At 37.6% G+C, this 27,123-nt stretch overlaps 1 protein-coding gene across 1 annotated transcript in view; it reads left to right on the top strand.

Annotated features, from left to right (window-relative positions):
* COG5 (component of oligomeric golgi complex 5) overlaps positions 1–27,123 on the top strand; it is a 377,475-nt gene that overhangs the window by 9,392 nt on the left and 340,960 nt on the right. Inside the window, 3 exon segments of the mRNA XM_079150025.1 lie at positions 105–162; positions 2,274–2,328; positions 2,432–2,501. Coding sequence (XP_079006151.1) covers positions 105–162; positions 2,274–2,328; positions 2,432–2,501 — 183 coding nt within the window.

The following is a 27,123-nucleotide window of genomic DNA, read 5'->3' as shown; positions in this document are numbered from 1 at the left end:
CATAACCTTCTTTTGTATTAGTATTTTTCTTCTTTATACACCAAGAAAGAGCTTCAGTTCTTTATTGTGGTAACCAAGAAAAATACCTTTTTCTTCATTTTCAGGTTGTTGCAAGACATGAAGACTTACTGGCACAAGCAACAGGGATTGAGTCTTTGGAAGGTATAGTCTTATCAGCTATTACAAATTAAGTATGTTCTTGTAAAATTAAGAGCCTTTAAGTACAGATTGACCTAATATTGGAAATTGAGTTGGGAGAGAGTGGAGAGAATTTTGCTTTTTGACAGGGTTGGGGTTGGGCAGAAGTTATCTTGAGCATCTTAAATTTAACATAGCAGAGTTCAGGGATGGAGTTGTATGTGTTTGTGTATATAGTTCAATACAAAGAAAATCTATGTAGATATATGTATGTATATATACATATGTATATACACACATATATATCAGTATTTTATTGAATAGATAGTATTTAAACATTGGGATTGAATAAAATCCCCAAAAGATTGTAAATGGAGTAGAGAAGATTGCTGAGGATCAAGTCTTAGGAGGTACTTCAACATGTAGCGATCTAACAAAGGAGCAACTAACAAGTTGGGAGGAAACCCAGGGGTGTGATGACTTTGAAGCCTAGAGAAAAAAGTATTTCAGGGAGGTAGTGGTCAACTATGTTATGAGTTTCTGTGACCCTAAAGACAAAACTGACTACTGATTTGGCAACTTGGAGATTTCAGGTGGCCTTTGTAAGATCTATTTTAGTGGAGTATTAGTGAAAACTAATGAAGAGTGGGTTGTGGACAGAATAAAATGTTAGGAAATGAAGATAACAAGGACAAGTAGGGGAGTTCATTCTTGGAGGTTTATGGTGAAGGATCCATGAAACCAGCAAAAAGAAAAAAAAAATTGAATCCTCAGGTCCTTGGAGGATTCTGTTGAACTGAACCATGTTAATGCATCATTGTATGCTGATAGGAATGTTTTATTAATTCTAATGTTACTTTATTTAATATATGAGAGGATGTCTATACTTAAACTTGTTTGGATTACTATGTTTTCAATGTACGATTATGCCTTTTGAGTATAGAAACTGAGTTTTAAAGAGAATTCAAAATAATTGAGTCACAATAATGGAAAGCCTAAATAATCAAGTTTTAATTTCTGTCTCTCTGAAAATACTTCAGTAATTTTGTAATTTTTTTCGTCATGTTGTAAACCTGGAGTATAAAGGCAGTAATATGCTTGCTGTCCATGTTTATTTGTATAACAGATAATTCATTAATTCAATAAATGTTTATTGATGAGCTGGGGTTGTGGCTAGAACACTCACCTAGCATGTGTGAGGCCCTGGGTTCAATCCTCAGCACCACATAAAAATAAGATAAAGGTATTATGTTCATCTACAATAAAACAAAATATTAAAAAAATATTTAATGACTACCTGGGAATGAATCGAGTTAGGCTTTGGTTATATACTAGTGAATGAAAAAGATACTTTCCTTAATCTCAGGATTTATAGCCTGGTAGGGGAGTAAAACATTAAACAGATACACAACTAGATATGTAATTACTTATTATAATTATACCATAAAGTAAAAATAAAATACACTATAAAAGTGAATAAAAATGGGAATCTAAATTAGGAGGAGGATCTTGTTAGTAATTGTTTCTATTAAGCAGAAGACTTGAAGAAATAGTAGGAATTATTCAGTAGGAGATTGAGGGCTAGCTAGAGTAAGTTCTCCATTTCCAGATCATGTGGGGTCTAACAGACCAAACTATGGACTATAGTTTAAATGTAAAAGTGAAGGGGAGGCCATAGAAGGGTTTTAAGTGAAAGAATAGTATGAAATAATTTGAACTTTTAAAGATTTCAAGGTTTTGTTTTTGTTGTAAAGTACATGTAACAAAATTTACTATTTTAACCATTTTAAAGTATACAAATTAGTGGTATTAAGTACATTTACAGTGTTTTGTAATCATCGCCACTACCTAGTTCAAGAACTGTTTTACCACCCCAGATGAAAACCCTATACATTAAGCAGTCACACTCAGTTCCCTGTATGATTTCTTTTGTGGGGCAAGGATTGAAGGAAGAGGCCAGTTACAGACTGTTGTAACAGTGCAAGTAAAAGATATTGGTTGCTCGGATTAAGGTGGCGGCAGAAGAGTTAAAATTATATTTGTATATATATTAATTTTATTTTATTTGTCTATTCTTACCCAGTATGAATTCTTATAAATTTGTAATGCCAACGTAAGTTGTTATGTTTTCCCAGGTGTTCTTCAGATGATGCAGACAAGAATTGGGGCTTTACAGGGAGCTGTTGATAGGTATTGTTATTCATTTTATAAATATATGGTATGAAAATATTTCTGTTTATATTTTGAAAATGGTTTAGTTCTTACTCTTCTTTGTCTTTTTTTCCTCCTGTAGGATGAAAGCAAAAATTGTGGAGCCATACAATAAAATAGTAGCCCGTACTGCACAATTAGCAAGGCTTCAGGTAGTTTCTCACTTTTATTTCTATAAACTTTATTATTATTATTCATGTTGTTTTTATAAATGAGCATATTTAAATAATATGTATCCTAGAGAAATAAGAGAATTGGAATAGAACATGAGAGAAAAGGGTAAGAAGTAATAAAAAGCCTTAACATAAGATATCCAGTTCAAAAAATACAAACTCAAATTATTCAAGGGAATTATTTTAATTCTCATTATTGCTGTATATGATAATTCATTTACTATTTTATTTACATCTTCAATTTCTTTCACCAACACTTTTTAGTTTTTGTTGTGTAGATCTTTTACCTACTTGGTAAATTTGTTCCTAAGTATTTCACTTCATTTTTGTAGCTGTTAAAAATGGAATTATCTTCTGGATTTATTTTTCACTTTTAGTGTTTAGAAATATTACTGATATTTGTATGTTGATTTTGTATCCTTCAACTTTATCAAATTCATTTTTGTTCTTTTTGTTGTTGTAGAATATTAAGGGTTTTCTATATATCAAATCATATCTGCAAATAGGGACAATTCTTCCTTTTTGGTTTGGATGCGCTTATTTCTCTTTCCTCATATCTCTGGCTAAGACTTTCAGTACTATGTTGAGTAGGAATGAAAAGAGTAGACATGCTTGTTCTGTTCCTGATCTTAGAGAAAAAGCTTTGAACTTTTCACCAGTGAGTACAGTGTTAGCTGTCGTATTGTATTTGTATTGTATATGGTCTCTACTGTGTTGAAGCACACTCTTGACATTTCATTTGTTGGGAGTTTTTTAAAAAATTATGATAGGATGTTGAATTTTGCCAAGTGCCTTTTCTGCATCTATTGACATGATCATGTGGCTTTATTCCTTCAGTCTGTTAATGTGGTGAATCACTTATCAATTGTGTATGTTGAACCATCTTTGTATCGTAGGAATAAATACTACTTGGTCATTGTAATGATCCTATAATGTGCTGTTGAATTTGATAGTATTTTGTTGAGAATTTTACACCTATATTGATAAGGGATATTGACCTGTAATTTTCTTTTCCTGTAGTATCTTTGTCTGACTTTGATATCAGGGTAGTGCTAGCCTTAAAAAAATGAGTTTAAAAGTATTCCCTCCTCTTCTTTTTTTGAAAGAGTAAGAAAAATTGGTTTTAGTCTTTAAATGTTTCTCAGAATTTCAGCAGTGAAAGTATAAAGTTGTGAGCTTTGCTTTGATGGAATACTTTTTATTACAAATTCAATTTTGTTACTTATTATTGGTCTGTCCAGAGTTTGTTTACTCATGATAGTATCTTGGTAGGTTGTATATGGCTAGAATTTATTCATTTCTTCTAGGTTTTCCAATTTGTTGCTATATAATTGTTCATTATAATCTCTTATGATCCTTGTATTTCTGTGGTATTTATTATAATTTGAGTCCTCTTTTTTTCTTAGTCTAACTAAAATTTTCTTGAATTTGTATATCTTTTCAAAACATCAGTTCTTAGTTTTGTTGATCTGGGGGCCAGTTCTGAGGATTGCATACTTATGCATAAGTATAAGTATGCATAAGGCCTTATGCATACTTGGTGTGAATTGAACTGTACCCCAGCCTGTTGATTTTTCCTGTTATGTTCCTAGCCTTTTATTTCTTCTATTTTTACTTACATCCATATTATTTTCTTTCTTTTAACAACTTTGGGCTTAGTTTTTTTTTTAGTTCTCGAGATTTAATGTTAGCTCATTTGAGATTTTCTATTTTGATGTGGTCAATTATTGCTCTAGAATTCCATCTGAGAACTACTTTTTCTTCATTCCATAAGTTTTGGTATGTTGTATGTTATCCATTTTTGTCTTTCTGAAGATATTTTAAAATTTCTCTTTCAATTTCTTTTTTGACTTGTGGTTGCTTGGGATCATGTTGTTTAATTTCCACTTTTGTGAATTTTCCAGAATTTATCCTGTGTTTGATTTCTAGTTTCATACCATTGTGATCAGAAGAGATACTTGGTGTAATTTCAGTTTTCTTATATTTTTTAAGACTTATTTTGTGGCCTAATATATGATCTATCTTGAGGAATGTTCCTTTGAACTTGAGAAGAGTATATATTCTGGTACTCTTGGATCAGATGTTCTATAGATGTCTGTTAGGTCTATTTGATGTACAGTGTCGTTTGAGTTTGCTATTTCCTTACTTATGGGTGATGTATACATTGCTGGAGGTGGGATATTGAAGTCCCCTATTATGGCATTTCTCTCTGTCTCTCTCAATTGATAGATTGGTATTAGCTTTAAATATTTAGATGTCTCCATGTTGAGTGCATATATAGTTACAGTTGTTATGTCATTTTAACGAATTGACCTCCTTTATCTTTATAAAATGATTTTATCTCTTTTTACAGATTTGGCTTGAAGTCTATTTTAACTAAATGTAGTTATCTGTAGCTATCACTAGCTCTGCTCTCTTTTAGGTTCCATTTTCATTTTCTACTCCTTCTTGTTCTTCATGTTCTTCTATGTGTATTCCTAAAAGTGAAATGAGTGTCTCAGGGAACACATAGTTGGGTTTTTTTTTTTTTTTTTTTTTAATCTATTCAGTCACTCTGTCTTTTGACTGTGTTAGGTAAGGACTTAACTGTTGTTACTTTGTTGATTGTTTTCTGGTTATTTTGTGAATCCTTTATTCCTTTCTTGCTGTCTTCCTTTGTGATTAGATGATTTTTAAAAATTTTGATGTACTTTGATTTCTTTCATTTATTTATTTCTTGTGACTCTGGGGATAGAACCCAGGGCCTTTTGAATGCTAAACCCATGTTGTATCGACGAGCTACATCCCAAACCCTCTTACTTCTGATTTTTTTTTATGTTATCTATTATATTATCATGAGACTTACATAAAACATCCTGTAGTTATAACAGGTTATTTTACCCTGATCAGAATTTAACTTTGGGGAGGTTTCAAGATGGCGGCCTAGAGGGTGGCTGCATTTCATGTTGCTCCAGGACTCAGGATTCAAAAGAGGAGATATTGAGATACTTGGGACCAACTCAAAGCAGCCGGGTGAGTCTCTCCCATTGGGGAGGCGTCCCGGATGGGACAGTGGTCCCGGAACGCAGGAAACTTTGTGAAGTAGAGCTGCCAGTGAGACGCCCCTCCCCCCGCTGGAGCAGTGAACTCGGACAACTAGGAGCGCCGAAAAGGAGGCCACTCGGCACAGCGCTGGGACTCGGAGCAACCACTGGGGATCCGGCGGCTGCCCAGGGGAGGAGTGGCGAGGAGAGCTGTGTGGACTCAGGACACCGGGGCCTGCCCTGAGGAGGAGGAGGAGGAGCGTGGCCACTTGGATTCGGAGAGACTGCACCAGAGCTACAGGCGGTTGCCAGAAGAGAAACTCTGTGGCGAGCTGTTTGGACTCAGAACGACGCTTCTGAACCCCGGGGCCTGCCCTGAGGACGAGGAGGAGGAAGAGGAACGCGGCCGCTTGGATTCGGGGTGACTACACCAGAGCTTCAGGCGGTTGCCAGAGGAGAGGCTGCGTGGCGGGCTGTTTGGACTCGGACCACTTCTGAACCCCGGGGACTGCTCGGAGGAGGAGGAGAAGCGCGGCGGGTCCTTTGGACTCGCAGTGACTGCATTGGCGCTCCAGGCGGCTGCTCAGAGGAGAAGGCGAGTGGTGAGTTGTTTGGACTTAAAGGGACAGCGCCTGAACACAGGGGGGCTGCCTGGAGAGGAAGCGTGGTGGGTCGCTTGGTCTTGAGTGGCCGCACCAAGAGCTCCGGGCGGTTGCCCATAGGACCCGTGCAGCGGGTCACGTGGATTCAGAGCCACCCAGAGCGACCACTCCTGAACACTCGGGGGGTTATCTGGAGGAGGAGGAGGAACGGGGAGGGTCACTTCGACTCGGAGTGATTGATTGCCCAGGGCTACGGGTGGTTGGTGGGAGGTGGAGGCACGCAGTGAGTTTCTTGGACTCCTAGTGACCGCACCGGAATAGTGGGCAGCTGTCTGGAGGAAGAGGCGTGTGGCGGGTCTCTGGGACTCAGAGAGATTGTACGGGGCCCCAGGTGGCTGCTCAGAGGAGGGGCCGCATAGCCAGGCAATTAGGGGCAGAGCAGGGTCCCAGGATCTAGGAGGCTTCTGGGTGGAAGAGCCGCACAGAGACAGGCTTAGGGCGGAGCAAAGGTTCCAGGCCTGAGGGCATATTCTCTGAGGAGGGGCAGCCTAAGGAGATTCATCTGCGAAGGGTGAGGCTCCCAGGCCCAGGAGGTAGGGCCGGGCCCCTGGAAACTTTGCAGAGGAAGGCAGCCCAGCCCAGGTGGTAGCTGTAATTGAGGGGAACCTCTAGGAGGGTACTGACCAGCGAGACCTCCCCACCGGGTGAGTCTTCCCTGCCGGGTGAGGTTTCCCCACAAGGACGGTAAAACTAGAGACTCAGGCCCAAACAGGCCTTGCCTCAGCCCGCAGCCTAGGTCCCCTTTGGATGACCATTGGTCAACAAGTGGAGGCACCTCTGCCCACTAGCAGGGATTATACCCCTCCTGAAGGCCACCACTCCTAGAGAGGCAGCTTCCTTGTGGAGCTCCGCATTATCAACTTCCTCCAAGACTTCAGCCTACTGAAGGCTAAGGGGGGATATATATAGAAATCTTCAGGGACATTGTAAGTCAATAGAGGAAATCTGCAATATCTCAGCGGTCAACTGATACCTGAACAATATGAGAAAACAAGGAAAGAAAATGCTGCAAACAAATCTAGATGTTACATCAATAAAACCCAATGACAGCATGGCAGAAGAAATGACAGAAAAGGAGTTCAGAATGTACATAATTAAAATGATCAGAGAAGCAAACGATGATATGAAAGAGCAAATGCAAGCATTGAATGATCGCACCAATCGACAGTTAAAAGAGCAAATACAGGAAGCAAAAGATCATTTCAATAAAGAGTTAGAGATATTGAAAAAAAACCAAACAGAAATCCTTGACATGAAAGAAACAAAAAACCAAATTAAGAACTCCATAGAAAGCATATCCAATAGGATAGAACACCTGGAAGACAGAACCTCAGACATTGAAGACAAAATATTTAACCTTGAAAACAAAGTTGAACAAACAGAGAAGATGGTAAGAAATCATGAACAGAATCTACAAGAACTATGGGATATCATGAAAAGGCCAAATTTAAGAATTATTGGGATTGAGGAAGGCCTAGAGAAACAAGCCAAAGGAATGAACAATTTATTCAATGAAATAATATCAGAAAATTTCCCAAATCTGAAGAATGAAATGGAAAATCAAGTTCAAGAGGCTTATAGGACTCCAAATACACAAAATTACAACAGACCCACACCAAGGCACATTATAATGAAAATACCTAACATACAAAATAAAGACAGAATTTTAAAAGCTGTGAGAGAAAAGAACCAAATTACATTCAGGGGGAAACCAATACGGATATCAGCAGACATTTCAATCCAGACCCTAAAAGCTAGAAGGGCCTGGAACAACATTTTTCAAGCCCTGAAAGAAAATGGATGCCAACCAAGAATCTTATACCCAGCAAAACTTACCTTCAAATTTGACGATGAAATAAAATCCTTCCATGATAAACAAAAGCTAAAAGAATTTACAAAAAGAAAGCCAGCATTACAAAACACTCTCAGCAAAATATTCCATGAGGAAGAGATGAAAAACAAAGCAGCAAATCAGCAAAGGGAGGAATTATCCTAAAGGAATTGTCAAATAAAGGAGGAAACAAGTTGTGTCAAAGAAATAAATAAATAGAATTTAAAAAATGAACCAAATGACCGGGAAACCAAATCATATCTCTATAATAACCCTGAATGTTAATGGCCTGAATTCATCAATCAAAAGACATAGACTGGCAGATTGGATTAAAAAGAAAGATCCAACAATATGTTGCCTGCAAGAGACTCACCTCATAGAAAAAGATACCCATAGACTAAAGGTGAAAGGATGGGGAAAAACATACCATGCGCATGGACTCAGCAAAAAAGCTGGAGTATCCATCCTCATTTCCGATAGTGTGGACTTCAAGCCAAAGTTAGTCAGAAGGGATAAAGAAGGTCATTTCATACTGCTTAAGGGAAGCATAAATCAGCAAGATATAACAATCATAAACATCTATGCCCCAAACAGTGGCTCATCCATGTATGTCAAACAAATCCTTCTCAATTTCAGAAACCAAATAGACCATAACACAATAATACTAGGTGATTTTAACACGCCTCTCTCACCACTGGACAGATCTTCCAGACAAAAATTGAACAAAGAAACCATAGATCTCAATAACACAATCAATAATTTAGACTTAACGGACATTTATAGAATATACCATCCAACCAAGAGCGAATACACTTTCTTCTCAGCAGCACATGGATCCTTCTCTAAAATAGACCATATATTATGCCACAAAGCTAATGTTAGCAAATACAAGAAGATAGAGACACTAGCATGTATTCTATCAGATCATAATGGATTGAAGTTAGAAATAAATGAAAGAGTAAAACACAGAAACTATTCCAACATCTGGAGATTAAACAATATGCTATTATATGATGAATGGATAACAGAAGATATTAGGAAGGAAATTAAAAAATTCTTAGAGGTAAATGAGAACAAAGAAACATCATATCAAAATCTCTGGGACACTATGAAAGCAGTACTTAGAGGGAAATTTATTTCATGGAGCGCATTTAATAAAAGAAGTAAAACTCAACAAATAAACGACCTAACGCTACAGCTCAAAGCCCTAGAAAAAGAAGAACAGACCAACACCAAAAGTAGTAGAAGACAGGAAATAGTTAAACTCAGAGCCGAAATCAATGAAATTGAAACAAAAGAAACAATACAAAAAATTGACAAAATAAATAGTTGGTTCTTCGAAAAAATAAACAAAATTGTTAAACCTTTAGGCACACTAACAAAGAGAAGACGAGAGAAAACCCAAATCACTAAAATTCGGAATGAACAAGGAAATATCACAACAGACAGAATTGAAATACAAAACATAATTAGAAGCTATTTTGAAAATCTATACTCCAACAAAATAGAAAATTTTGAAGACATCAACAGGTTTCTAGAGACATATGAATTGCCTAAACTGAACGAGGAGGACATAAACAATTTAAATAGGCCAATTTCAAGTACTGAAATAGAAGAAGTCATCAAAAGCCTTCCAACAAAGAAAAGTCCGGGACCAGATGGGTTCTCAGCCGAGTTCTACAAAACCTTTAAAGAAGAGCTCATTCCAATACTTCTCAAAGTATTTCATAAAATAGAAGAGGAGGGAACCCTCCCAAACTCATTCTATGAAGCCAATATCACCCTGATACCTAAACCAGACAGAGACTCATCAAGGAAAGAAAATTTCAGACCAATATCCTTAATGAACATCGACGCAAAAATTCTCAACAAAATTTTAGCAAATCGCATACAAAAACATATTAAAAAGATAGTGCACCATGATCAAGTGGGCTTCATCCCAGGTATGCAAGGTTGGTTCAACATCAGGAAATCAATAAACGTAATTCACCATATTAATAGACTTAAAGTCAAGAATCACATGATTATTTCAATAGATGCAGAAAAAGCATTTGATAAAATACAGCACCCCTTCATGCTCAAAACACTAGAAAAAATAGGGATAGTGGGAACATTCCTTAACATTGTAAAGGCCATCTATGCTAAGCCCATGGCTAATATCATTCTAAATGGTGAAAAACTGAAAGCATTCCCCCTAAAAACTGGAACAAGGCAGGGATGCCCTCTTTCACCACTTCTATTCAACATCGTTCTTGAGACTCTGGCCAGAGCAATTAGACAAACCAAAGAAATTAAAGGGATACGAATTGGAAAAGAAGAACTCAAACTATCCCTGTTCGCTGATGACATGATTATATATTTAGAGGAACCTGGAAATTCCACCAGAGAACTCTTAGAACTCATAAGTGAATTCAGTAAAGTAGCAGGTTACAAGATCAATGCCCATAAATCCAACGCATTTTTATACATAAGTGATGAATCTTCAGAAAGAGAAATTAGGAAAACTACCCCATTCACTATAGCCTCGAAAAAAATAAAATACTTGGGAATCAATCTCACAAAAGAGGTGAAAGACCTCTACAATGAGAACTATACAACACTAAAGAAAGAAATTAAAGAACACCTTAGAAGATGGAAAGATCTTCCATGTTCTTGGATAGGAAGAATTAATATTGTCAAAATGGCCATACTACCTAAAGTGCTATACAAATTCAATGCAATTCCAATTAAAATCCCAATGACGTACCTTACAGAAATAGAGCAAGCAATCATGAAATTCATCTGGAAGAATAAGAAACCCAGAATAGCTAAAGCAATCCTTAGCAGGAAGAGTGAAACAGGGGGTATTGCAATACCAGATCTTCAACTCTACTACAAAGCAATAGTAACAAAAACGGCATGGTATTGGTACCAAAACAGAAAGGTAGATCAGTGGTACAGAATAGAGGACACGGACACAAACCCAAATAAATACAATTTTCTCATACTAGACAAAGGTGCCAAAAATATGCAATGGAGAAAAGATAGCCTCTTCAACAAATGGTGCTGGGAGAATTGGAAATCCATATGCAACAGAATGAAACTAAACCCATATCTCTCACCATGCACGAAACTAAACTCAAAATGGATTAAGGACCTCGGAATCAGACCAGAGACCCTGCATCTTATAGAAGAAAAAGTAGGTCCAAATCTTCACCTTATTGGTCTAGGATCAGACTTCCTTAACAGGACTCCCATAGCACAAGAAATAAAAGCTAGAATCAACAACTGGGATAGATTCAAACTAAAAAGCTTTCTCTCAGCAAAGGAAACTATCAGCAATGCGAAGAAAGAGCCTACAGAGTGGGAGAATATTTTTGCCAATCATACTTCAGATAGAGCACTAATCTCCAGAATCTATAAAGAACTCAAAAAACTCTACACGAAGAATACAAATAACCCAATCAACAAATGGGCTAAGGAAATGAATAGACACTTCACAGAAGAAGATCTACAAGCAATCAACAAACATATGGAAAAATGTTCAACATCTCTTGTAATAAGAGAAATGCAAATCAAAACTACCTTAAGATTCCATCTCACCCCAATTAGAATGGCGATTATCAAGAATACAAGCAACAACAGGTGTTGGCGAGGATGTGGGGAGAAAGGTACACTCTTACATTGCTGGTGGGGCTGCAAATTAGTGCAGCCACTCTGGAAAGCAGTGTGGAGATTCCTTAGAAAACTCGGAATGGACCCTCCATTTGACCCAGCTATCCCACTCCTTGGCCTATACCCAAAGGACTTAAAATCAGCATACTACAGAGATACAGCCACATCAATGTTCATAGCTGCTCAATTCACAATAGCCAGACTGTGGAGCCAACCTAGATGCCCTTCAATTGATGAGTGGATAAAGAAACTGTGGTATATATATACAATGGAATATTACTCAGCCATAAAGAATGATAAAATTATGGCATTTGCCGGCAAATGGATGAAATTGGAGAATATCATGCTAAGTGAGATAAGCCAATCTCAAAAAGCCAAGGGACGAATGATATCGCTAATAAGTGGAGGATGACACATAATGGGGGGGAGGGAAGGGTTAGTGTTAGGGTTAGAGTTAGGGTTAGGGAGGGGGGCAAGTATGGAGGAAGGAAGGACTGTATAGAGGGTAAAGAGGGGTGGGAGGGGTGGGGGGAAGGGAAAAAATAACAGAATGAATCAAACAACATTACTCTATGTAAATTTATGATTACACAAATGGTATGCCTTTGTGCCATGTACAAACAGAGAAACAACATGTATCCCATTTGTTTACAATAAAAAAAATTAAAAAAAAATTAAAAAAAAAAAAAAAAAGAAAAAAAAAAAAAAAAAAGGAATTTAACTTTGCACAAAAAACTCTCCTCCCCCATATTTTATATTTTGATGTATCCATTTATATCTTATTATTGTGTATTCCTTACAAATTATTATAGCTATGATTTTTTTGTCTTTTAAACTTTATGCTAAAGACGTAAGCGACTTACACCCCCCCATTAGTATATTAATGTACAGTAGTCTCCATCATCTAATGTTTGGATTTCTGTAGTTTCACTTGTTTATGGTCAACTATGGTCCAAACATATTAATCAGAAATTTTCAGAAATAAATAATTGGTTTTAAATTGCATGTTGTTTTGAGTAGCAGGATTAAATCTTGCACTGTTCTGTTCCATCTTGTGCAGGATATGAATCATCTCTTTGTCTAGTATATCCATAGTGTATGTACTATACTCCTTTTAGTTACTTAATCTCAGTTATCAGGTTGATTGTAATGATATTACAGTATTTGTATTTGGGGTGCATTCCTATTTGTGGTTTAAGACATTCAACAGGAATTCTTAGAAAGTATACCTCATTGATAATGGGGGACTATGTGTTCTGAATTTGAATGCGAACAGTTTTATCAGTGTTTTCCACTTTCATATATTTTCATGTCACTAATTAGCATTTTTTTCTTTCACTTTGAAAAACTCTCTTTAGCATTTCTTGTAAGGCAGTCTGTTGGTGATGAACTCCCTCAGCTTTTTTTTTTTTTTTGTGGTGCTGGGGATCGAACCCAGGGCCTTGTGCATGTGAGGCAAGCACTCTACCAACTGAGCTATACCCCAACCCTCCCTTAGCTTTTGTTAGGGAAAGCTATTTCCTTTCCTTAATTTCTGAAGGATAGTTTTGCTGATAAAAGTATTTTCATTTGGCAGTATTTTTCTTTCAGCATGTTGAATAGATCTCTTCTGACCTGTATGGCTTCTGCTGGAAAATCTTTTAGTTTTATTGAAATTCCTAATATGTCACTTATGTTTAATATGTCTCTTAGATGCTCTTGCTGTTTTCAAGATCCTGTCTTTATCTTCAATTCTTAGTTTATTTTGGGGTAGTCTTATTTGGGTGAAATTGATTGGAGATCTTTAAGATTCCTGTGCCTGGATGTTTGTTTTTCCTAGAGTTGGTAAGCTTGTTTCTCTGCTTCTTCTGGCCTACAATGGTTTATTTGATGGTGATTTATAACTACTAAAGTGTTTTTTGCTTTTTAAAATTCTTTTATCTTTATATTTTTCTGACTCAGTAGTTTCAAATAACCTGTCTCTGAGGTCACTGATTTTTTTCATTAGCATGATGAAGTCAGCTGTTGAAATTGAATGGAAATTTTCTTATTATTGTATTCTTTTTTTATAGTTTCAATTGTTGAAATTCTCATTTTTTTTGGTCATTTCTCTGATTTCATTTATTGTCTGTGTTTTTTGATTGCTCACTGAGCTGCTTTAAGGTGATTATTTTGAGTTTTTTGTCAGGTAGTTTATAAATCTCTATTTCTTTAGTGTTGGTTATTGGAGCTTTATTTTTTTTCTTTGATTGTTTCCCTGATTATTAGTGATCCTTGTTTCCTTGTATTGGTATCTGCACAATTGAAGAATTAGGAACTTATTCCTATCTATGCAAACTATATTTGACTGGGAATGCCCTTCAGCATTGAGCCTATTCAGAGATTGTGGGTAGACCATCTGGCATGATTTATATGCAGGCTTGTTGCTGGTGTCCTTGAATAGGCTGTTCTGGTACCTGGGTCATCAGTTGGACAAATTTGGCTTCTGGTCCACAGGATTGGGCCTGGAGCCTGTGTCCACGGGGGCAGACCTGAAGCTTCGGTCTGCTGGTGTAGGCCTTCATCCGTGGTCCATAGTGCTAGGCTAGCTCCCACAATGGAGGACCTGTTTAATTGCCTTTGCTGGTTCAGGCCTGGAGCCTTTATTTGTGAGGGCCAACCTGAAGCCTGTGTCCTTGGGAACTGATCTGGTACTGGGATTGACTCTGAGCCTGAATCTGCAGGATTAAGCTAGATGCTAGGGTGATTCTGGTACCAGATCCCCTGGGACAGATTTGGAACCTGAATTCATGGGGGTGACTTAGATCTGTGGTGAGTCTGGGTTGTAAGTCTGTGGTTTGGGACTTTATCCTGGTCTTCTAGGGGTAGCCTGGGGCCTGAATCTACAGGGGAGGTTCTAGAGCAGACCTGGACCTCTTTTATATATAGTATTGACCTGGAATCTAGGTCCATGAGGGTTGGCCTGGAGCTTGGGTGATGGGGACGGGTCTAAGTCATGACTTTGTGACTTGGTGTTGTGTTCTACTAGCATGGGCCTAGACACTTGGTCTGCTGGAGCAGACTGCAACCATGGGTCTGCTGAAGAGGGCCACAGTGGCAGATCTGGGTTTTGTCTCTGGGGGCTGACTTGATGTTGAGGCTACAGATGCCTATCTGGTATTGTGGTGGGCCTAAACTTGTGGCCATGTAATCTGGTATGGAGCATGGGGCTGCAGGGGTTGACCTGATGCTGGTGTCTATGGGTGCTAAGCTGGTGCTGAGGGCAGACTTGAAGCCTAAGACTGTAGTTGATGGTCTGGTTCTGAATTAGTCCTGGAGATGAGTCTGGAATGCTAACCTGGAGTCTTGGTCATATGGTCTGGCTTATTGCTGGGGTATGCCCAAAATATGGGGCTAGTCAGAGACTGGGATTTTTGGGTTATCAGTCTGGTGGTGGAATGGGCCAGGAGGCCTCATCTGCAAGTGCTGGCACACTGTGTGGGATATTGGGTTTTTCTTGGTACTGGATTTGACTATGGAAGGCTTGCTGTTAGGGTCCAAACCAAAATCTAGTGCTTATTTCTTTCTCCTTCCTGCTTCCAGAGGGTATTTTTGTGCCAAAGTACTTAGGGTGGGGAAAGGGTGACATGTTTAATGTGGAACTGCCATTCCTACCAATGTGTCATTTCTTATTTCTTTGCTACACTCAGATGCTGTAATGTCTCACCTGTTTTCCTTTGCTCTTGTGAAGGTGTTTTGGTGCTTGGAAAAATTGTGCAAATTATTGTGTCTGCAAACTGAAATGCTGGAAATTCTATTCCACCATCTTGGTGATATAACTCCTAAACATCTCATGTTGATTTTCTTTTCAATGTTATTCAAAATCACAATGCCCTACTTTTTGAAAATAGTATGTTTTTAAAAAAAGATTCATTGCATATTGATTGTTGAGTTGGCTAATTTTTATTGCTATAGAATATTCTGCTCATTTCATATAAATGGATCATACATTTTGAAGCACTTTATGTCTGACTTCCTTCACTTGACGTAGTATTTTCAAGATTCATCCATTTCCAGGATAGATCATTCATTCTTTTTTATGACTAAATAAAAATAGTATTTCATTGTGTGAATATGCCACTTTTTTGTTTATCCATTGATTAATGGATATGTTTTCTACTTTTTAGCACTTGTAAATTAAGACTGCCATGAACAAGTTTTGTGTATACTTTTTCATGTGGATGTATTTTTAAAAATTCTTTTGGGTATGTAGATTCCTAAGAATATCTATGACAGGTCATATGATAACTCTGTGTAACATTTTGAGGGATGCCAAACTGTTTCCAAGGCATCTGCACTGTTTTCTATTTCCATCAGTAATGTGTGAAGGTTCCAGTTTCTCTATTTCTTTTCAACATTTTTCTTTTTAATAGAGCTATGGTATTGGATGTGGAGAAGCATCTTTAGCCATGTATGGGGATGCATACCTGTAATCCCAGTGATTTTTGGAGGCTGAAGCAAGAGGATTGCAAGTTTGAGGCCAGTCTCAGCAACTTAGAGAGTCCCTAGGCAACTCAGTGAGACCCGGTCTCTAGTGAAATACAACAGGGGGCTTGGGATGTGGCTCAGTGGTAAAGCACCTCTGAATTCAATCCCCAATACCAAAAACAAAACAAAACAAAAACTCATTGTAATTTTATTTTGCATTTCCCTGATAACTGATGATATTGACTGTGTCTTATTGTGCATATTGACCACTTATATATCTTTGGACAAATGTCTATTCAAATCTTTGCCCATTTTTAAATTGGATATTTGTACCTCTTTCCCTTTGTGTTAGTCAGCTTTTTGTTACTGTAAGACATCTCCAAGATAATCAGATTTAAAGAGAAAAAGTTTATTTTTATTTTTGTTCATAGTTTTGGGGGTTTTAATTCGTGACTGATTGGCCTCATTCCTTTGGGCCTGTGGTGACACAGCACATAATGATGAGAGTGTGTGGTGGAGGTCATTCACCTCTTGGTAGGGAAGTGAAGAAGGGAAAGAGACCGGACTTGCACAGCCCCTTTGATGGCATATCCCCAAGGACTGAAGATCTCTTACCAAGTTCTACCTCTTGAAGTTTTTCAATACCTTCCAATAGCACCAACTTGAGGACCAAGCCTTTAACTCAACAGGTACTATGGGACACTCCACAACCAAACTATATCACTCATCCATTCTTCCTTGTAGAATTCTTGGTTACTTTCTGCATGTAGAAGATAGCATCCCCATGATGTTTTGTCTTCTAAATTAGTTATTGAAAAACTGTCATTCTGACCATGGTCTGTTGTTTTCCTTTGGTGGCTTCTTCTTTCTTCTTCCTCCTCCTCCTCCTCCTCCTCTTTTTTTTTTTTTTTTAAATTGATACTGGGGATTGAACTTAGGGGTACTTCACTACTGAGCTACATTCCCAATCCTTTTTATTTTGTATTTTGAAATAGGGCCTTGCTAAGTTGTTGAAACTGGCCTCAAATTTGCAATCCCCCTGTCCAGCCTCCCAAGACACTGGCATATAGTCGTGTGCCATCATACTCAACTCCTTTGGCATCTTTTAAGATCTTCTCTCCTTTCTGATTCCTCACAGTATCAGAATGTGTTTTCTTTTTATTTATCTCATTTGCAGTTCATTTTCCATGTTCATTGTGTGAATTTGTCTCCTTTTTTTCTAAGCCATGATTTCTTTAAATCTGCACTGTTCTGTTTCTTGAGATTGTGATTAAGTTTATGCTCAATTATTGTCCTGTAAGTTCTTTATCCCCTTTATGGTTTTGTTTTTCCCTGCTGTTTTATTTATTTTATTTTATTTTATTTTATTTTTTTGCGGTGCTGGGGATTGAACCCAGGGCCTTGTGCTTGCAAGGCAAACATTCTACCAACTGAGCTATCTCCCCAGCCCTCCCTGCTATTTTATGAAGTTTTTTTCCTTCCCTCTGAATTAGATCTTCCATTCCATTAATTCTTTCTTCAGCAACTTATAGACTGTGGATAAACCAGTCCATGTAATACTATTTTACTAAGTTTTGGTCATTGTTAAATTTTTGTTTTTTTTTTTTTCCTTTTTCTTCATTGTTTAAATTTTAGAAGTTCAATTTTTTTCTTTTTCTCAAATGCTGTATCATCTCTCATATTTCTTGTTTCTTGACTTGTCTTTTTGAACATATTCTATTGAGGTGTTTTGTTATCTGAATTTAGTATGTACACTGTTGATGGTTTTTGCAAATTTATGTTTGTGCTGTTCATTAGCTCTGTCTATTGGAAGTCCAGTTTTCCTGTTTGCCTTGTTGTCTTTTACTATGTGTTAGACATTTTACTTCAGAGATTTCTTTTTTTAAATCTGAGTCCTTCAGAGAGGATTTATTTCTCTGCATCATTAGGAATCACTACCACTCCAAAACAAACATTATTATTAAATTCAGTTTTAGACCTTATCCCCTACTTTGCCTCAGAGGCTATCAAGATTTATTCTGGAATTAGCAAGTGTTTTAAGATTACAAGTGCATTTGTTTCTTTTCTCTTTGGGTTCACCTTTTTTGCTTCATATTTGGTCTGATATTTGTATTATCATTTCATTGCTGTTTTGAAATGTCTTTATGTTTGATACAACATTTTTAGTTGTTTTTGATGGGAAGCTAATAACCTAGCCTGCCGTTATTGAAAATAGGAAACCCACATGCCTCATCCTTCTAAAACAACATCAGGTTGTTTTTTTTTCCCTTGATAAAATTATTCAGTAGTTTCTTATTGAGAAGTAGAATGAAGTCTCTTGTCTTTAATGGGCACGAGCCCTTTCATGATATGACCTCAGGTTAACTTGATCAACTTTGCCTTTTGTCATTCTAAAAATATTTACCATGGGCACTATTAATACTGAACTACTTATTATTCCTGAATGTGGAAGAGATTCTCCCATTTATTCCTTTGCATATTTTCTTTCTTTCCTAACTCAGAATGTTCTTGACACTCAACAGATTTCATTGGGTGTGTCAGCTCTTGTGAGGTCTGTTGTCCTTCCTCTGGCAAAGTGGAATATTTATTTTTCATTATTTGACTCCTTTAACAGTCATATAAATATTTTCATGTAACTCTTTCTGCATAACTCTGCCTTTCTTTATACTCTTTGTAAGACTGAATTCCTCGAGGGTTATGATAATACATTAATATTTGAATCATAAACCTTAGCAGAGTATTATGTACCAAGCACTCATACCTATTAAATGTTTAAAGAAATGAATAAAATATCTGGGTGCATTGGTGCATCCCTGTAATCCTAGAGACTTTGGAAACAGGCAGGAGGATCACAAGTTCAAGGCCAACCATGGCAACTTAGAATATGTCTCAAATCAAAATATAAAAAGAAGTGTTGATGTAGCTCAATGGTTGAGCACTTGAGTTCAATCCCCGTTTAAAAAAAAAAAAAAGAATAAAATAATTTTTTCCTTGGTTTGTGCCAAGTAATATTTGGGCACATTTATATGTTTTTCCAAACATGTAGCATGTGACTGAACAAAACATGATATTTTTTATGTATTTGTATATGTCTCCTATAACAGTTTGAGAAATATAGCATGCAAGAAGAGTTTTAATGTCTTTTTCAGATGGTGGAGATGAGATATTTTTAAATTATTTCAGGGACAGCCAGCTATGGATACATTTTTGGTCAGTGAGGATGCAGAGGAACCTGTTGTATAAGTATCATGGATAAGTGGAACATTGTTCAATTTGTAATATCAATCTAACACTCACCTTTTCCTGTACTTCAGTTGCTGAATTTTGCTGTGACTGTGAGCTTTTTCTTCTGGTGCTGTGGACCAAGCATCAGTCTTCTCACTTGCTCATCATTCTGCTCACTCATTCTTTTATCTCAGAGCTTCTTCTTATTGCTACCTCAGGCTCTATCCTTTCTTTTTTCATACTTCCATAAAAAGAATAGTATAGATAGTCAATTCACAGTTTGGGTAGGTTCTTATGGTAGCTGATGGCTTTGGCAACTGGTGACAGACTTTGTATGGCTTCCTTTGAGCTAGCATTGTCTAATCAATTTTGGCTAGGGTTGCAAGATCATATGGCTTGGAATATGGCGAACCTTTAAGGACATGCTCAAGCTGCTTTCCTGAAAAGGTTCATGCACTGTTAAGTGCTCAGAGAATTGAGGAGTTCTCTCTAGGGAATCTAGTGTTTTACTTTTATGTTAAAATATATATCAAAACAATACTCCCCATGGTTAAATTGGAATATAAATATTGCTTTTTAGGATTTTTTGGATAACTTTCTCATTTTATTTTAAAAACATGGCATTAAATGTCACTGGAAGTCTTCCTCTTACTGAAAGAATGTGTTGGCATGCAAATATGGTATTGTTAATTAAGAAAAATGATTATGCTGATATGTTTATCAATTTGCCTTAATAAAATTAATTTTTTTCTTTTTCTTGATGCTGAGGTTTGAACCTACACCCTCATACATGCTAATCATGTACTTTACCACTGAGGTACACTGCAACCCTAAAATGAAATTTTATAAAATATTTTGCTCTTTTGGACAAAGAATGGAAGTTAACTTTGACCTTAGTAAACTTTAAAAAATATATGTATATACACACACACACACACATAGGAAAAAGTATATTTTTCATATATATATGTATATATATACATATATATATGGAAAAAAAGGATATATTTAGAATTAGACAACTGGACTCCGTTTAGATGCTCCCAATTTACAGCTTATTTACAGCTTACTTACAGCTTATTTGATCTGGTGTTTGTTGGCCTTGGCATCCATAATGAACACAAGTGTGTTGTTTTCAGTTTTCTTCATAGCTAACTCAGTGGTCAGTGGGAACTTGATAATGGCATAGTGGTCAAACTTGTTTCTCCTGGGGTTATTCTTCTGAGGATATTGGGCTCCTTCTAGAGGTGCAATGTCTTGGGGTCCCTGGAAGGTAGGTGACATGCAGATCTTCTTTTTATGGTTGTGAATACCCTTCAACACTGTCTTCTTGACCTTCAAAGCTTTTGCTTTGGCTTCAGCTTTGGGAGGGGCAGGAGCTTCTATCTTAGCTTTCATTGCAGTCTTGGTGAAAAGCAACTTTAAAATATTTTTGCATGTGAAGACATAGGCCTTTTTTTTTTCTTTTTTTTTTTTGATTAATACCACAAAATTTATTTTTATTTATTTATTTATTTATTTATTTCTATTTTTTTTTATTGTAAACAAATGGGATACATGTTGTTTCTCTGTTTGTACATGGCGTAAAGGCATACCATTTGCGTAATCATAAATTTACATAGAGTAATGTTGTTTGATTCATTCTGTTATTTTTTCCCTTCCCTCCACCCCTCTCACCCCTCTTTACCTTCTATACAGTACTTCCTTCCTCCATACTTGCCCCCCTCCCTAACCCTAACTCTAACCCTAACACTAACCCTTCCCTCCCCCCATTATGTGTCATCCTCCACTTATCAGCAATATCATTCGTCCTTTGGCTTTTTGAGATCGGCCTATCTCACTTAGCATGATATTCTCCAATTTCATCCATTTGCCTGCAAATGCCATAATTTTATCATTCTTTATGGCTGAGTAATATTCCATTGTATATATATACCACAGTTTCTTTATCCACTCATCAATTGAAGGGCATCTAGGTTGGTTCCACAGTCTGGCTATTGTGAATTGAGCAGCTATGAACATTGATGTGGCTGTATCTCTGTAGTAGGCTGATTTTAAGTCCTTTGGGTATAGGCCAAGGAGTGGGATAGCTGGGTCAAATGGAGGGTCCATTCCAAGTTTTCTAAGGAATCTCCACACTGCTTTCCAGAGTGGCTGCACTAATTTGCAGCCCCACCAGCAATGTATGAGTGTACTTTTCTCCCCACATCCTCGCCAACACCTGTTGTTGCTCATATTCTTGATAATCGCCATTCTAATTGGGGTGAGATGGAATCTTAGGGTGGTTTTGATTTGCATTTCTCTTATTACTAGAGATGTTGAACATTTTTCCATATGTTTGTTGATTGCTTGTAGATCTCTTCTGTGAAGTGTCTATTCATTTCCTTAGCCCATTTGTCGACTGGATTATTTGAATTCTTGGAGTAAAGTTTTTTGAGTTCTTTATAGATTCTGGAGATTAGTGCTCTATCTGAAGTATGATTGGCAAAGATATTCTCCCATTCTGTAGGCTCTTTCTTCACATTGCTGATAGTTTCCTTTGCTGAGAGAAAGCTTTTTAGTTTGAATCTATCCCAGTGGTTGATTCTAGCTTTTATTTCTTGTGCTATGGGAGTCCTGTTAAGGAAGTCTGATCCTAGACCAACAAGGTGAAGATTTGGACCTACTTTTTCTTCTATAATCTGCAGGGTCTCTGGTCTGATTCCGAGGTCCTTAATCCATTTTGAGTTTAGTTTCGTGCATGGTGAGAGATATGGGTTTAGTTTCATTCTGTTGCATATGGATTTCCAATTCTCCCAGCACCATTTGTTGAAGAGGCTATCTTTTCTCCATTGCATATTTTTGGCACCTTTGTCTAGTATGAGAAAATTGTATTTATTTGGGTTTGTGTCCGTGTCCTCTATTCTGTACCACTGATCTACCTTTCTGTTTTGGTACCAATACCATGCCGTTTTTGTTACTATTGCTTTGTAGTAGAGTTGAAGATCTGGTATTGCAATACCCCCTGTTTCACTCTTCCTGCTAAGGATTGCTTTAGCTATTCTGGGTTTCTTATTCTTCCAGATGAATTTCATGATTGCTTGCTCTATTTCTGTAAGGTACGTCATTGGGATTTTAATTGGAATTGCATTGAATTTGTATAGCACTTTAGGTAGTATGGCCATTTTGACAATATTAATTCTTCCTGTCCAAGAACATGGAAGATCTTTCCATCTTCTAAGGTGTTCTTTAATTTCTTTCTTTAGTGTTGTATAGTTCTCATTGTAGAGGTCTTTCACCTCTTTTGTGAGATTGATTCCCAAGTATTTTATTTTTTTCGAGGCTATAGTGAATGGGGTAGTTTTCCTAATTTCTCTTTCTGAAGATTCATCACTTATGTATAAAAGTGCGTTGGATTTATGGGCATTGATCTTGTAACCTGCTACTTTACTGAAATCACTTATGAGTTCTAAGAGTTTTCTGGTGAAATTTCCAGGTTCCTCTAAATATATAATCATGTCATCAGCGAACAGGGATAGTTTGAGTTCTTCTTTTCCAATTCGTATCCCTTTAATTTCTTTGGTTTGTCTAATTGCTCTGGCCAGAGTCTCAAGAACGATGTTGAATAGAAGTGGTGAAAGAGGGCACCCCTGCCTTGTTCCAGTTTTTAGGGGGAATGCTTTCAGTTTTTCACCATTTAGAATGATATTAGCCATGGGCTTAGCATAAATGGCCTTTACAATGTTAAGGAATGTTCCCACTATCCCTATTTTTTCTAGTGTTTTGAGCATGAAGGGGTGCTGTATTTTATCAAATGCTTTTTCTGCATCTATTGAAATAATCATGTGATTCTTGACTTTAAGTCTATTAATATGGTGAATTACGTTTATTGATTTCCTGATGTTGAACCAACCTTGCATCCCTGGGATGAAACCCACTTGATCATGGTGCACTATCTTTTTAATATGTTTTTGTATGCGATTTGCTAAAATTTTGTTGAGAATTTTTGCGTCGATGTTCATTAAGGATATTGGTCTGAAATTTTCTTTCCTTGATGAGTCTCTGTGTGGTTTAGGTATCAGGGTGATATTGGCTTCATAGAATGAGTTTGGGAGGGTTCCCTCCTCTTCTATTTTATGGAATACTTTGAGAAGTATTGGAATGAGCTCTTCTTTAAAGGTTTTTTAGAACTCGGCTGAGAACCCATCTGGTCCCGGACTTTTCTTTGTTGGTAGGCTTTTGATGACTTCTTCTATTTCAGTACTTGAAATTGGTCTATTTAAATTGTTTATGTCCTTCTCGTTCAGTTTAGGTAATTCATATGTCTCTAGAAACCTGTTGATGTCTTCGAAATTTTCTATTTTGTTGGAGTATAGATTTCAAAGTAGCTTCTAATTATGTTTGTATTTCAATCCTGTCTGTTGTGATATTTCCTTGTTCATTCCGAATTTTAGTGATTTGGGTTTTCTCTCGTCTTCTCTTTGTTAGTGTGGCTAAAGGTTTATCAATTTTGTTTATTTTTTCGAAGAACCAACTATTTATTTTGTCAATTTTTTGTATTGTTTCTTTTGTTTCAATTTCATTGATTTCAGCTCTGAGTTTAACTATTTCCTGTCTTCTACTACTTTTGGTGCTGTTCTGTTCTTCTTTTTCTAAGGCTTTGCGCTGTAGTGTTAGGTCGTTTATTTGTTGAGTTTTACTTCTTTTATTAAATGCGCTCCATGAAATAAATTTCCCTCTAAGTACTGCTTTCATAGTGTCCCAGAGATTTTGATATGATGTTTCTTTGTTCTCATTTACCTCTAAGAATTTTTTAATTTCCTTCCTAATATCTTCTGTTATCCATTCATCATATAGTAGCATATTGTTTAATCTCCAGGTGTTGGAATAGTTTCTGTGTTTTACTCTTTCATTTATTTCTAACTTCAATCCATTATGATCTGATAGAATACATGGTAGTGTCTCTATCTTCTTGTATTTGCTAATATTAGCTTTGTGGCATAATATATGGTCTATTTTAGAGAAGGATCCATGTGCTGCTGAGAAGAAAGTGTATTCGCTCTTGGTTGGATGGTATATTCTATCAATGTCCGTTAAGTCTAAATTATTGATTATGTTATTGAGATCTATGGTTTCTTTGTTCAATTTTTGTCTGGAAGATCTGTCCAGTGGTGAGAGAGGCGTGTTAAAATCACCTAGTATTATTGTGTTATGTTCTATTTGGTTTCTGAAATTGAGAAGGATTTGTTTGACATACTTGGATGAGCCACTGTTTGGGGCATAGATGTTTATGATTGTTATATCTTGCTGATTTATGCTTCCCTTACGCAGTATGAAATGACCTTCTTTATCCCTTCTGACTAACTTTGGCTTGAAGTCCACATTATCAGAAATGAGGATGGATACTCCAGCTTTTTTGCTGAGTCCATGTGCATGGTATGTTTTTCCCCATCCTTTCACCTTTAGTCTATGGGTATCTTTTTCTATGAGGTGAGTCTCTTGCAGGCAACATATTGTTGGATCTTTCTTTTTAATCCAATCTGCCAGTCCATGTCTTTTGATTGATGAATTCAGGCCATTAACATTCAGGGTTATTATAGAGATATAATTTGGTTTCCCGGTCATTTGGTTCAGTTTTTAAATTTTATTTATTTATTTGTTTGACACAACTTGTTTCCTCCTTTATTTGACAATTCCTTTAGGATATTTCCTCCCTTTGCTGATTTGCTTCTTTGTTTTTCATCTCTTCCTCATGGAATATTTTGCTGAGAATGTTCTGTAATGCTGGCTTTCTTTTTGTAAATTCTTTTAGCTTTTGTTTATCATGGAAGGATTTTATTTCATCGTCAAATTTGAAGGTAAGTTTTGCTAGGTATAAGATTCCGGTTGGCATCCATTTTCTTTCAGGGCTTGAAAAATGTTGTTCCAGGCCCTTCTAGCTTTTAGGGTCTGGATTGAAAAATCTGCTGATATGCGTATTGGTTTCCCCCTGAATGTAATTTGGTTCTTTTCTCTCACAGCCTTTAAAATTCTGTCTTTATTTTGTATGTTCGGTATTTTCATTATAATGTGCCTTGGTGTGGGTCTGTTGTAATTTTGTGTATTTGGAGTCCTATAAGCCTCTTGAACTTGATTTTCCATTTCATTCTTCCGATTTGGGAAATTTTCTGATATTATTTCATTGAATAAATTGTTCATTCCTTTGGCTTGTTTCTCTAGGCCTTCCTCAATCCCAATAATTCTTAAATTTGGCCTTTTCATGATATCCCATAGTTCTTGTAGATTCTGTTCATGATTTCTTACCATCTTCTCTGTTTGTTCAACTTTGTTTTCAAGGTTAAATATTTTGTCTTCAATGTCTGAGGTTCTGTCTTCCAGGTGTTCTATCCTATTGGATATGCTTTCTATGGAGTTCTTAATTTGGTTTATTGTTTCCTTCATGTCAAGGATTTCTGTTTGGTTTTTTTTCAATATCTCTAACTCTTTATTGAAATGATCTTTTGCTTCCTGTATTTGCTCTTTTAACTGTCGATTGGTGCGATCAGTCAATGCTTGCATTTGCTCTTTCATCTCATCATTCAGTGCGTGCATTTGCTCTTTCATCTCATCGTTTGCTTCTCTGATCATTTTAATTATGTACATTCTGAACTCCTTTTCTGTCATTTCTTCTGCCATGCTGTCATTGGGTTTTATTGATGTAACATCTAGATTTGTTTGCAGCATTTTCTTTCCTTGTTTTCTCATATTGTTCAGGTATCAGAGGACCGCTGAGATATTGCAGATTTCCTCTATTGACTTACAATGTCCCTGAAGATTTCTATATATATCCCCCCTTAGCCTTCAGTAGGCTGAAGTCTTGGAGGAAGTTGATAATGCGGTGCTCCACAAGGAAGCTGCCTCTCTAGGAGTGGTGGCCTTCAGGTGGGGTATAATCCCTGCTAGTGGGCAGAGGTGCCTCCACTTGTTGACCAATGGTCATCCAAAGGGGACCTAGGCTGCGGGCTGAGGCAAGGCCTGTTTGGGCCTGAGTCTCTGGTTTTACCGTCCTTGTGGGGAAACCTCACCCAGCAGGGAAGACTCACCCGGTGGGGAGGTCTTGCTGGTCAGTTCCCTCCTAGAGGTTCCCCTCAATTTACAGCTACCGCCTGGGCTGGGCTGCCTTCCTCTGCAAAGTTCCCAGGAGCCCGGCCCTACCTCCTGGGCCTGGGAGCCTCACCCTTTGCAGATGACTCTCCTTAGGCTGCCCTTCCTCAGAGAATCTGCCCGCAGGCCTCGAACCTTCACTCCGCCCTAAGCCTGTCTCTGTGCGGCTCTTCCACCAGGAAGCCTCCTAGATCCTGGGACTCTGCTCTGCACCTAATCGCCTGGCTATGCGGCCCCTCCTCTGAGCAGCCACCTGGGGCCCTGTACAATCGCTCTGAATCCCAGAGACCCGCCACAGGCCTCTTCCTCCAGACAGCCGCCCAGTATTCCGGTGCGGTCACTAGGAGTCCAAGAAACTCACTGCGTGCCTCCAACTCCACCAACCACCCGTAGCCCTGGGCAATCAATCACTCCGAGTCGAAGTGACCCTCCCCGTTCCTCCTCCTTCTCCAGATAACCCCCCGGGTGTTCAGGAGTGGTCGCTCTGAGTGGCTCTGAATCCAGGTGACCCGCTGCACGGGTCCTCTGGGCAACCGCCCGGAGCTCTGGTGCGACCACTCAAGACCAAGCGTTCCATCACGCTTCTCCTCCAGGCAGCCCCCCTGTGTTCAGGAGCTGTCACTTTAAGTCCAAACAAC

This window comes from Sciurus vulgaris, assembly GCF_902686455.1.
Source record: "Sciurus vulgaris genome assembly, chromosome: 8".
NCBI lineage: Eukaryota > Metazoa > Chordata > Mammalia > Rodentia > Sciuridae > Sciurus > Sciurus vulgaris.
The sequence above is the reverse complement of the archived record's forward strand: the minus strand, read 5'-3'. Positions and strand labels throughout refer to the sequence as shown.